This window comes from Peromyscus leucopus, chromosome 6, assembly GCF_004664715.2.
Source record: "Peromyscus leucopus breed LL Stock chromosome 6, UCI_PerLeu_2.1, whole genome shotgun sequence".
NCBI lineage: Eukaryota > Metazoa > Chordata > Mammalia > Rodentia > Cricetidae > Peromyscus > Peromyscus leucopus.
This window is the reverse complement of record NC_051068.1, coordinates 53861044-53875218: the sequence shown is the minus strand read 5'-3', so window position 1 is coordinate 53875218 and position 14175 is coordinate 53861044. Positions and strand designations below refer to the sequence as shown.

General features: G+C 36.2%; 1 protein-coding gene across 4 annotated transcripts in view; it reads right to left on the bottom strand.

The window, feature by feature from the left end:
- Positions 1 to 14175, bottom strand: part of Fstl5 (follistatin like 5) — a 567974-nt gene that overhangs the window by 153631 nt on the left and 400168 nt on the right. For all 4 annotated transcript variants that reach the window (XM_037206672.1, XM_037206671.1, XM_028867183.2 and 1 more), the window contains exon 8: positions 8253 to 8373. In XM_037206672.1, the coding sequence (XP_037062567.1) occupies positions 8253 to 8373 (121 nt within the window). The remainder of the gene's footprint in view (positions 1 to 8252; positions 8374 to 14175) is intronic.

Below are 14175 nucleotides of genomic sequence, written 5' to 3'. Positions count from 1 at the left end.
GCTCCTGAACAGAAGTCTCCATTTTGCTAGTGGACCTGCAGGAAATATCGTTCTAAAGTGCAAGGAGCAAACCCATCATGGTTCTTCCTTCAATCCCTTTGTCCAAATTTCCTTTTCAGTAGTGAAGATTAGATTTCAATAACTCTGTGTTTGAATTTTCTTTTAGATCTTTTCCAATTTGGACAGAGAAAAATATAAATATTCAATATAAATATTTTATAAAACCACCAGTTTTATTCAGGACTATTTTTGACATAAATAGGAAAATGAATCTGTTTAATATTATGTGTGAGGGCTTAAATTTGAATGACAGAGCAATAGCAACATACATACAAGTCAGTTCTGAATATAGACAAGCATTTTGCCCAGAGGGTAGTATAAACACTGATGACTTCTAAAATTTTCAAACATTCTGTATTGGATCTAAAGGCAGTTTGCTTTATGTAGACAGAAAAATAAAAGCATGAAATGAATTCCACTGGAGATTCAAAATCCTTTGATAGAAACAATGCTTTTTCAAACAAGGACACAGAACCATGCTTATATTTCAACAATCTAATTCTACATTGTCAGAAAAGAAACATGGCTATGGGTAAACTTTTATTCTGTTAGAACCCTGAGATATTTAAATTACTTTGCATTTCAAAACACTCACATATTTCAATATCTGTGGTGGTTTCCAGAGAATGTCATAGTAACAGGTCATATATTTGGTTTTTATTACTAATTGCTGGATGTACAGTTTTAAATCCCACATGATAACCTAATTTCCTAAAGGTATTCTTTCACTTTTTGAAAAACGTGACAGAGAATTTAAAGTTTTCTATCTAGGGATGTGTCAGATGCACAAATGCACTAACTGCTTTGCATTCAGTTATACATTCTTAGTGTTTCACTAGTGTCACTCCTTGGGTCCCACTATTCTTTTGTTATTGGCCTAAAGCAACTAAGTAAGGCCAATTTTCCTGTATTGATTTATACAAAAAAAACCCATGCATGTTTTAAGATATTGTATCAAATGCCAAACACTGCAAAAAGAAAATAAAATGTTTAAAAATTCGTATATACTATAGTATTTTAACGAATACTCTTATTTTATATATTTTACTATTTAAATACTTCTGTATAAAATTCTCCTACATAACAGAAGCCTATGGAAAAATTATGGCTTGTAATTTAACCAGTATTTTTTAATTCCTTCTTATTCATTAAAATTTTGTTGGTAGACTACTTAAAGATCACAGAAATATAAGCATTTTCAATTTAATGGTAGTCAATGAAAATTATTTTGGGTGCTTTTTATTAAAGCTCCTTTAAGTATTTTCTCATAGGCAAGGTGCCATTTCCCTTTCTTCTATCTTTTATTTTTTCTGTTCATATATAAAAAGAATTTCCATGGATATTTTGAAAACTATGGGCTGCTGTAAGCATATTCCCTCTTGAGAATACCCTATCTAGACCACCAAGAGGCCCCTTTTTTCACATCCAAATAAATTACATCTCTACCTCCTATAAGTTTTTGTTTTGGGGGGAGTGGGAGAGATAGGAGCCAAAATCCTTACTGCTGGACTGACCTTTCATTTTCTTATCTGGCTTCTCCAAATATAAGCATTATAATCCATGAAATGTGTTTATTGTAGAAGTTTGTGGCCCCATGGTAGCTGAATTTGATCAATCAGAATTACTTCCTATTGTTTCTTTTTTGGTTAATGCTAGAACCAGCCAATCTAATTTAAAACATTTGAGCTGCTGAATGTTTTAGGAAACCTGTGCTGGCTAGTGTTTTGTTAATTTAACACAAGCTAGAGTCATCTGGGAAAAGGGAACTTCTGTTGAGAAAATGCTCCTACCAAATTGATCTTCAGGCAAGCCCGTGGGGCATTTTCTTGGTTAATGATTGATGTGGGAGAACCCTTCCCACTGTGGATGGTACCAATGCTGGGTTGGGTGGTCCTGAATTATTTTTTTTAAAGGACTAAGCAAGCCGTGGGGAACATGCCATTGAACAACAGTCCTTCATGGTCTGCTTCAGTACCTTCCTTTATGTTCCTGTCTTGAGTTCTCATACTGACCTCCCTTAGTGACTGATTACTACCTAAAAGTATAAAATGCAATAAATTCTTTGCTTCTCAAGTGGCTATGGGTAGTGGTGTTTTAGCACAGAAACAGAATCCCTAAATAAGACAAAACCTTAGTGGGCAGTAAACCATTTCTTTATACTTTAAACTGTTTATTATTAGATTTTTCCAGATGTTTGGAGAAAATGTTAGAGTCCCAAATGGCATATCTTTCTCCCTAGTACCTCATTCTATTAAGATCTGGCTAAAGTGCAAACTTCAGCTAACTTCATTACTCATCACATTTTATATAGCTGCAGTTCTGTCCCTACATTCCACATGGCCTGTGCCTTCTTTGTAAGTTTGCTTAATTTACTTTTATGTGTCTTCTAGACACTTATAAGACAAGTGTAATGTTTGCTATATCTAAGTGTCTTTGCTCTCTGATTTCCAGTTCATAGTCAAGTACAACAGAAGGAAAGAGTGTACTGGAACAAGAACCATCTCAATAACACTTCAAGTCCTGCTCATCATTCTAAGGACATGGGACTATTTCCATCCCTCCACTTGCTCAGCAGACAATTATTTCCTTCTTTTCAAGCCATTTCACATTCACAAATTTCCCTTTATGCTTTCATTCTTCATCTCACCAAAGAACTCCCAAGCAGTGCTGATGCTCTTCTTCAGCTGATACATTGAACATACTCACCCCAGAGGTTTTCTTTTCTCCCGGCTACATAACACAAGAATGTACCTCCCAAAGACCAACCTGCATTTATTTTTTTAATCATATTCCTTCCCTTGACTCTAGGGTCTCTCCAGACACAACTCTCTATTGTTTGTTATACACTGCCCACCAGTGCCACCTAGAAGGAGTCTCATCCTAGTGAAATTTAAAAATATTTCTATGTCTTATAATTCATAATGTACCTGTTTAATCACAGTTTGTGCCTAGCAGTAACACAGAAGTGGAAGAAGGGGAGCTGACTGAGTAAGTAAAACATTCGTCTGGAAACCATGAAGGTTTGACTTTCTATTTCAAACAGGACTAAAAGACTAGCTGTAGGCAGCTGTAAAAGCACTTACGTAACATCAGTGCTTGAAGGAAGTACACAGGCAGGTGTGTTTGCATCTGCAGATCTCCCTGGTAAGCTTAGACTAGTCAACAAAGAAGCTTCTAACTTAGTGAAGTGACCATGACTATAAATGATAATAAATGACTATATAAATATATAAACAACCAACCAAGCAAATAAGACTATGGAAACTAGAGCAGTGGATAAAGAATTTGCTGTGCAAGTCAAAAATAAAATAAAATAAAATAAAAAGTGTAGTGTTCTACAAGCTCTAAGAGACCACAGATGCCAGTGCAGACTACTATACCCAGCAAAACTGTCAAACAAAATATACAGAGAAAAAATCCACAAAAATATAGAAAATTAAGTAGTATAATCTGCCAATCCAGCTCCACATAAGGGGATATAAGGAAACTTAAATCTAAAGAGGTGAACCATACCAAAGAAAATTTGAGGAATAAGTAATCCCAGAGAAGAAAATTTTTTAAAAGGATGATAAACTCACACAAAAAATGCAAAATAATAGGGATAAATAATCACTGTTCATTGATAACTCAATGTAAATGGACTCAGTTCCTCTAAATACCAAGACATTTACTAACATATTGTATTAAAAAATAATATCTGCGCCGGGCGGTGGTGGCGCACGCCTTTAATCCCAGCACTCGGGAGGCAGAGCCAGGCGGATCTCTGTGAGTTCGAGGCCAGCCTGGGCTACCAAGTGAGTTCCAGGAAAGGTGCAAAGCTACACAGAGAAACCCTGTCTCAAAAAACCAAAAAATAAAAATAAAAAAAATAAAAAATAATATCTGCAATATACAAGAAACACATCTTACTGTGAACAATAGACATCACCTTAGGGTAAAAAGAATGGAAAAGATAGTCCAAGAAACAAGCAGGTATAGCCATTTTAATATCTGACCAAAAAATATTTCAAGTCAAAACTAATCAGAAAAGATAAAGAAGGACACTACATACCCACTTAAAGGAAAAAGAAATACACCAAAAGGATATTGCAATTTTAAACATTTATGCACCAAACACAAGGACAACCAAGTTCATAAAAGAAACACTACTATAGTGAAAATCACATACGGATCCTTGCATGTTGATAGTGGGTTACTTCAGTATTCAACTCTCACTAGAGACAGTTCATCCAGACAAAAATAAAATAGAGAAATGCTTGATTTAAAGTATATCATAAATCAAATGAACCCAGCAAATATTAACAGTACATTTCATCCAAACATAAAACAATCTAGCTTCTCGGCAGCTCATGGACACAAAGCACATCTCAACAGATACAAGACTATTGAAAAACCATGCCTCATATTGCCTACAATGGATTAAAACTGGATATCAACAGAAACAGAAACAACAGACTGTATAATAACTCATGGAAACAGAACAACTCACTTCTGAATGAAATAAAGGTCAGGAAAGAGTTAAGAAGGAAATTAAAAACTATTTACTTGAATGAAAATGGATTTCTGAATAGGACGCCGATAGCACAGGCATTAAGAACAATAATTAATAAATGGGAGCTCATGAAACTGAAAAGTTTTTGTATTTTAAAGAACATAAATAATATTGACAAAGTGGCAGACTAAAGGATGTGAAAACATCTGTGCCAATCACAAATCCACTTCTAGTGGGATTGCAAATTTGTAGAGGCACCATGAAAACAAGTGAGGCTCTTCCTCAGGAAGCTGTGAATAGATCCACCCAAGATCTAGCTATAACCTTCTCAGGCATAAACCCGAAGGACTGCATGCGGCTATATATACACATGCTCGTCTTTGTTTACTGTTGTATCGTTAAAGCCAGCTAGAAATTAAAAACCACCTAGAGGTCCATCAACAAATGAATGGGTCAATAAAATGTGGTACATTTATACAATGAAATATTTTTCACTTGTGAAACAAATAAATCACATAATTTGCAGGTAAATAAATGGAGCTAAAAAGGAAAAGAAAATCACTGTGAGTGAGGAAACCCAAACACAAAAGGGAAACGGTGAATATGTTTGATTATCTGTGGATTTTTGCTTTTAGGCCTTTGATAAACATGCTATAATCCATATAACCACAGAGGTTATTTTTATAGAGTAAAGGACTAGTCAGGAGGGAATGAAATCTCTAGGAAAAGGAAACAGAGTGTAGTGTAATGGAGAAACAGGGTACAGACTGGAACTGAGGATCTAAAAGTGGAGGGGAGAGAAGAGGGTAAAAGAGAGGCAATGCAGGGATCTACAACTGACACTAAGGGCCATTTGATGGTCATATGGAACACTACTACTCTAGAAACATCTTAGAATAAATGAAGTGCTGGTTTTATTTCTAATTTGATGCTGATTTGAGTAACTATATACCCAGGATAGTAGGGAGCACATAGAATTCCATACAGGTGATAACTTTTATGTTGCATTCCTTGTAATAAATTCATATTAAGGTTGATGGTAGATGGAGCCTTCATGTCTGAGGTCTCTTTTTTCTTTTTTTAACAATATTGCCATCTTTGAGAAAAAAACTGATATCAGAGAACAAGCGGTTCATTCACTGGAGAGAGTAAAACAAGGGGCAAACCTGGTAGTTGGGCATGAGTCCTAAAACATAGAAACCTACAGTTTGGCTCAGGTCTCAGGATTCTGCAGCTGGAGCTCAGAAAGTGGGTGACTTGCAGAATAAACTTGCCTCAGAGGGGAGCAAAGAAGAGGAAGTGTTAAAGGCAGCCATGCACAGCGATTCCCCTGCCTTCCCATGATACACAAGCTCCCTGCAGCACATTTTCCAGCTTGTCTCGGAGTACCAACTGCAAACCAAACTTCCAGAACAGCTAAGAAAACTGGTTTAGCGCTTTTAATATTTTAAAATATAGCGCTTAAGCATATGGAATATGAACGAGGCTCATTAAAGAAGGACCAAGAGGCTAGGCAGAAAGATTAGGAGCGAGACTGACAGTAAATGATGCTAAGAGACAAAATATAATTGCTAGCAATACAGTGAAGTAGAACATCTGTGCTTTAATTACAAAAAAAAAAAGTAAGTTCAGGGTGCCGGACTTGCCAGTCAGCTTGAAGTCAATTACTACTAAAAGGGAAATGAGCATGGGTCTTGTATCATTTACACTGCGTCTAATGTATTCAGACTGGAAGTAGCCACAGCATAGACTCAACTGAAAGAGAGATGCAAATGTGGCTCCAGTTCAAAGCGCCTGAAACTCCAACAATGTATATCATTGTTTTGTCTTCTTCACTGTTCCCCTTGGAAGCTGACTTCCAACTAGACCCAGGGCTAGTTTCCTGCTGCGTTTGGCCCAGAAACCACAGCCAGGATCGGCTACTGTTGTGTGTCAAGGATCATCAGACTCCTCATGGCGTCCAGCTTTATTTTACTTCTTAGTGTCTTTTTAAAAGAGAGTCCCAAGCTAGCTTCAAAATCCCATGTAGCTGAGAAAGAATTGAATTTCAGATGCCCCTGCCTCCGTCTCCTGGAACAGGCATGTACTAGGACACTTGGTCCATTGCGTGCTGGGAACTGAGCTCAAGGCTTCACGCTTGCTACACAAGCAATCTGCCAACTGAGCTCGACCCCTAGCTCCATTTTCCAACATTTTAGAGCATTTTCTTAATTATGTTTCTGGACATTGGTTTCCGCACACTCACGGTCCCTTGGCTTAGTTCTATGTGTAATTTTTGTTCCAAGGCTCTGACTGCACATCCAATCTACACACACTCTTAAGGCAATCTAATCAAGTTTGAGCTTGATTTGATTAAAACTTTAATTGAAGTACCTAAATGTACAACTATGGCTGTCAGTCCTTTCTTGACTTTTGCATCAATAATTATGCCTAAATTAACATAATAAAAGCTAATCTCACCCAGTCTCTTGATGTTCTCTCTCTCTCTCTTCATTGCAGGCTCTACCTACTCTTTATCTCACATCTCTAAGATCTGTTTACACTCTCTCTCACACTTACATGTGATTGTCAGTGACAGTGGCAGGTCTCTTAAGCATTCTCCAAATCTGACCCCTATTGTATTACTGCACAGCCAACACTATAAGTACTTATTTCCCAGTGATTACAATATTTTAAAAATTCATTCATTTGAAACAAATAAAAATATCCCAGTTCTCTACATTAAACACTTTCGTAGCTTTCCAGGACACCTACGAAAGAAAGAAAGAAAGAAAGAAAGAAAGAAAGAAAGAAAGAAAGAAAGAAAGAGAAAGAGAAAAAAAGAAGAGAGAGAAAGAGAGAAAGAGAGAGAGAGAGAAGAAAGGAAAAGAAAAGAAAACACCCAACGTAGAGACATATCTACAAGACCCTAGTCTAGACCTCCAAACTCATAGCCTAATTTTTCTTTTGCAAATGCAGGCATGCATGCCAGTCACACTGTCTACTCCTCAAAGCCACCTCTGCTTAGTTTTATAGATCACAGTATAGATAAATATTGCATCTGATAAAGTATGGAACATAGTATGGACACATACATACATAGCATTCTTTGTCAACTCAGGTTAAATTTCTGCTAAATTGGTTTTGATATGTTTGTTTCATTAACATCCCAAACCACTGAATAAAGCATCACAGTGTAAGATGAGCTTCACATAAATGATACTGTCCTTAAATAAAAATTAGGCAATGTCCCATGTTTCCCAGAGTATTCTCAGTTATAGGTATGGATGGTCTTCAACTCCTAATCTTCTTCCCTCTACAACACAGGGACTGGAGTTACAGCTGATACCTTGACACAATTTAAGTAGGAGTTTTCTATGGTGTTGGTAAGAGTAATCCAATCGTTGGTGGTTTGACTTAAATTCTAAATTGCTAATCCTATCAATTCTCGAAATGCATGTTTGTATAATGTTTGATATTTCAATTAAAACTAATAACTTAAATTTCCTGTGCCTTAAAATGTTACTTTGCAGTAGTTTATAATGATTAAATTGTTACTAATATATAGTGACTCTTCACTTGAGGACTTAAAAAATAAATGATACTACAATAACAGTAAGTCTAATAACTAAAATTAGAACCTTAAATTAAGGAACTGTCCATTCAATTGTGACATTATCGGGTGAAGCAAAACTGATGACAGTAACAATATTCTTCTTACCATTCACTTGAAAGATGTGCGTCTGATGTACATGTTCATAGCCATCTGCATAGCAGGTATAATTGCCCATGTGGACTGTGGTAACTTTGGTGATATACAAGGACCCATCATCTCCAAAGTCCTACAAAAAGAAAATAAATCACAGAGTTGGCTACTTGAAGAATCATTACTATTCAGGAGGAAAATAAATATATTAAACATTTAAAGGATATAAATTATCTATGTAAATATGAAGGATATTGATTTATCTTAATATTTCTTCAATATATTCTTTCTTTAAAAGTGAACTTTCATTGATAAATATAACTTTCCCATGTTAATTTGAAATACATGAATTAACAAAGTATACTAGGATAATTTAATTTTATAATCTGAATTTTAGATAATTAAAGCTCTACCAAGAACTTTACTTACAACTAGAAATAAATTTTTAGTTACATTTTTAGTATTATAATTATCCACAATTTTTTTTTTTTTGGTTTTTCGAGACAGGGTTTCTCTGTGTAGCTTTGCGCCTTTCCTGGAACTCGCTTTGGAGACCAGGCTGGCCTCGAACTCACAGAGATCCGCCTGCCTCTGCCTCCCGAGTGCTGGGATTAAAGGCGTGCGCCACCACCGCCCGGCTATCCACAATTTTTATATCACTTAGAATTATAAATATCAAGGAAAATAGCTACCAAACCAGTATGTTCTCAGTGAAAGCATTTATAGCTGTATCCTGAGATATGATGTTTTGTTTTATTTTGTTTTGTTTGAGGGCCAGTGGAGACTAAATCATATCCTCAATCATGCTAAGCATGAACTCTAACATAATACTAAATTCTCTGCAAGGGTTTAATTTTAAAGATTGTAATCTATGGGCTATGTGGATAAACAGCCATGCTATTTGGTATTCTGGAGAATAAATGCATAATCATACCTAGGGAAATATATTAAAGACTCACCTCTTTTTATCACAACTAAGTCCAAACATTAGCCTTGGAACTGCAGGGTACAACCCAGAAAGTCTCCTCTTTATGAGTCAATGTGTGCAAGGGGGAAAACTGTCAAATCTGTTTTTCAGGTCTTTGGAAAATCTGCTCTCATAATCTGCAGAGTGTTTATTAAAGTGTGACTGCCTGATCTCTGTGAGATGTCTATTAGTAGCCATTTTGACCTCTCTTCCTCCTCTCACATTCGGGCTCCCATGGTAACTTTCAATCAATAGCTTGTACTCATTCATGCTCTCTGCAAACTCCACTATCTTCATGGACTGGAGGGGAGGGAAAAGCTTCAAGCTCCCCTATAGGGAAGTGTCTCTGTGGGACCCTTCTACAGTCATCAAAATCTTAGGTTTCCATGACTTTGCTTTATTTAAACATAACATAGGTATCCCTCTGTTTAACAATTCTGTCCCACAGTGATTTTGGTAAAACAAAATCACGGAACTTTTTACCATGAGATTTTATTGAACATACTTATTTGAGATCACAGTATGCTAAAGAACAGTTTTCTAAGCAAAACTGGAGAACAGGACAGCCACACACCAATTGACAGTTGAATTTTGACAAAGAGGTCAGAAGTACATGCATGATAAAAGAAAGCATCTTCAACTATTGGAGCTGGTCAAACTAGATGGGTTCATCTTGGGTGCATATATATCACCCTGCGCAAAACATAAAACATAACTCCAAATGGATCAATGATATCAACACAAAACAAGATACACTGCATGTGAAAAAACAGAAATTGGGGAATAGCCTTGAATTCGTTGGCACAGGAAAATGATTTTTGAACAGAACACTTGTAGCATAGAAACTAATAGCAAAAATTAACAAGTTGGTCCTCATTTGATTTTTTGTAGACCTCCTTCTCACTTCTTCTTGAATTGAAGGAAGAGAGCAGCCTCCTCCCTGAGCTGCCCAGAACCTCTACAGTCTGTCTGTGTTGAGTCCTTTTAACTTGACAAAGTACTTCTATGGCAGTAGGCCTAGGGTAATGAGCATAAACTTCCCTGCTTTAGTTAACTCAAATGCTTTATCCCTAATAATTTTCTGGTATACATCAAGTTTGTAGGAACACTTATGGATTCAGCATGTGTTTTATGAGATAATTTTGCTAGGGAGATGCAACATACATATGCATGTACTCACATCAAATGGGAACTCATGTTCAGATCCCATGGCTCAATCAAAGTCCAGTGACTCTCAGTACACTGCTGACTGTGGGCAAATACTGGATAACACTGTGCTATCTTTATATACTGTTCTACTTTCAAATTCCACTTTACAAGTCCCAAGAAATAAAGTATATTTCAATTTGTTTTATTAAATACTTTACACAATGGCAATATTGTAGTCAGCTCAGAAAAATTTGTCGTGAAATAAAACTCAGTGAAATGTTTTACTAAAGAATTAAAAATAAATAAATAAATAAATTGAACTGAAAAAGCTTTTGTATGGCAAAGGACACCATAATTTGGACAAATTGGCATGATACATACAAAATATTTACCAATTGCATACCCAGTATTGGGTAATATCTAAAATATACATAACTAAAAAAAACCTGGACATCAAGAAAACAAATAACATAATAAAAATGGCACATGACAAATGTGTACGAAACATTTAAAGAAATATTCAACATTTTTAATCATCAGGAAAATACACCTAAAAACTACTTTGATATTTCATTTTATAGCAATCAGAATGCCAAAATCAATTTAATAAACATTGCAAGTCGTGATGTAGAGGATATGGGGAAAGAGGAACACTCATCCATTTCTGGTGGGACTAAAAACTTCTACAGTGGCATTTCCTCAGAAAGCTATGAATAGCTCTACCTCAAGATCTGGGTATAATACTCTGGTATATACACCAAAAGAAAACTACATGATGCTAGGGAAACCCTTGTTTATCCATGTTCCTTGATGCTGTATTCATAATAGCTAGAAACTGAAAGCAGCCTTGATGTCCATCAACAAATGAATGGATATAGAAAAAGAAAGCATTCTGAGTGATTAATCCAGACCCAAAAAGACAAATATAATGTGTATAGTCTTATATAGAGATATTTGCTTTTAAGCCTTTGATAAGCAGGCTACAATCCATATGACTACAGAGCTTATGCATGGAGTAAAGGACTAGTGGGGAAGGTGGGATCTCCCAAGGAAGGAAGAAATGAATATGTAGTTATGGAGAGGAAGGGGACAGACTAAAATGGGAAGATTAACATGCAGTGGAGGAGAAGAGAGTATAAGGGAAGGAATACAGAGAGTGACAACTAACAATAAAGGGCATTTGATGAGTCAAAGGGAAACCTATTACAGTACAAACTTCTTAAAGCATATACAAACACGAATGAAATCTAAATGGAGTCCTCAAATAGTGGGGGAGTAAATGCTCTAACCAGACATCTTTTTACCATCGGTAAAATGTCAAGTGCCAGGAATGGGCCACATCTAATTAAGTTCTTGACCAAGGAGCCTGTAGAAATCATATAAAACCTCTGGCCTACAAGCTGTGCTATGGTAAAGGTGGCACAGAAAGTATGGGAGCAACCAACCAATGGGTGATCCAGCTTGAGGACAATATTATAAGAAGAAGCCCACCCATAGCACTTCCTGAAGGGCCAGGATCCAGAGACTGGGCAGCCCAGAGACCTAGGATAGAACCACACATTACTGGGGAAAAAAAATCAATGAAATTATTCTTAGTGTATTCTGCTACACTCATAGATTGTTGCCTAGCCCAAATGTCATGAGAGAAGTTTCACCCCACAACACTACAAGAAAACCCACAGAATAAACTAACTTGGCTCATGGGGGCTCACATAGACTAAACTGAAACCCAGAGAGCTGGCATGGGACTGACCTAGGCCCTCTGCACGTATGTCACAGTTGTGTAGCTTGGTTTTCTTGTGGGAATCCTAACAGTGGGAGCAGGGTCTATCTCAGATTATGTTACCTGCTTTGGGGACCCATCCCTATACTGGGTTGCATAGTTCAGCCACAATTGGAGAGGAAGTGCCTAGTCTTACTGGTACTTGATGTGCCATGGCTTGCTCATATACATGGGAGGCCGGTCCTTTTCTAAGAGAAAGAACTAGTGGGTGGCAAGGGGGTAGCAGAGAGGGAGGGAAGGAGGAAGGGTGAAATTTTATTGAGCTGGAGAAAATAAATTAATATAATAAAATTATTATTATAATAGAAGAAGTAGGAACCTGACTTTATCTTCCTGCTGGTTTAAGTGCTTGCTGCCCTTCACATGTGCTCTTACCACTGTGATCCCACAATAAGGTCCTCAACAGAGTGGAGATGAGGTCATGATAATGCCCTTAAATTATCAAAACTATGAACCCCCTTCTATAAAAATTGCCTAAATAGATACTTTATTATAGTGGCAGCAAATGAACTAATGGATTCATGTGCTTTTCAAGAATTGTTTACTTTTCTTTTTCCCATTTTAATTTTAACATTAGTACTTTCATGTTGGCCTTCAATTTTCAAATGTGCTGTTCAATATTTAATTTATACACAGTATGAATATTATGTGGTATAAATATAATATGTATGTAATATGAATGTAACCTAGACTTAAAGTAATGTAATATGGACTTCACATTACCTGTTTTTGTAAAACGTCATTAACTCTGTCAACACCATACATCAAAGAATACTTTCCCTTCAAATTTTAATTTTTTTAAAACAAGCACTTTGTCTTAAAGATGTTGTAGAGCCCAGTGAAATTCCGATATATTTATAGCAGTGTCCAAAGTATTTGTGATACACTGACTTTATTTGTATTTGTATTATATGCATTTCTGTTAAAAATAGCTTCACTCAATTTCAGATTGATTGAAATTTAAAAAAATCACTATTAGGGTACTGAACCTGGTCCTGACAGTGTCCAAAAACACATTTTAAAAAGATAGAGCTAGTGTGGGCAAGATGGCTCAGCAGATAAAGGAGCCATAGGTAAAGAGATACTGGAGTCTACAAATTGTCTTCTGGACTTCATATGTGTACTCTCACAAGGACTCATACAACAACAACAATGATAATAGCAAATAATAATTATAATAATAAAATACAGAAAGAAATAAGAGAGGAAATAATAAAAGGAGGAAGGAGAGAATAGGAAGATGGAGGAGAGTAGAAGATAAAGGGAAGTCAGGAGCAGAAGAGGGAATGGTCAAGATCAGGGTAAACAAATCACACATTGGCAACAATACTAGAATATTTTCATGAGTACAAGGTAAAGTACAAATACCTTACTGCCACATCATATAATATCCATACATAATTTCTACAACTCCCTGAAGTAGAAGTAACTGATGCTGTCACAGAGAAAGTTATAGGAGCTATACTAGTGGAGGAGAACTTGGAGCTCCAGCCCAAATGCCATGTTAAAACTCCCTGCTAAAAGTCTTCCATGAGAAATGTGGCTTCAAACAACAAAAGTCCAGGAGGGAACAAAAACCAGAGACAAAGACTATTTTGAAAGAATCATACTCAGGTAGTTGGCTTTTTACTGGGCTTAATAGGAGAAAAACAAAGTTTTATAAAAATGTAGTGAGAAATATCAGAGCTAAAATGTTTGCAAAATAAGAACAGGAAGCAATTGCTAAGTGATTTAAAGTATCTCATATCTGGTGAAGACAAAATAGACATGTATATGGGATACACATGCAGCTCATTACAAAGAAGGCAAGTCACCAAAACCAGATCAGGACAAATGTGTTCTTCCACTGGACAAAAGAATTTAAAATGATAAGGGAGATAGATGATATACCTGATGTTTATGATCATGCTTATATACACATATACTAAACTCTATGTAACTTTTGAATGTGTAACCCTACATTACTGTCTGGAATTATGTTTTCAAATTTCTATCTGAACTTCTCTAAATATGTCTGATATGGACAAGTGCTTTTTGGT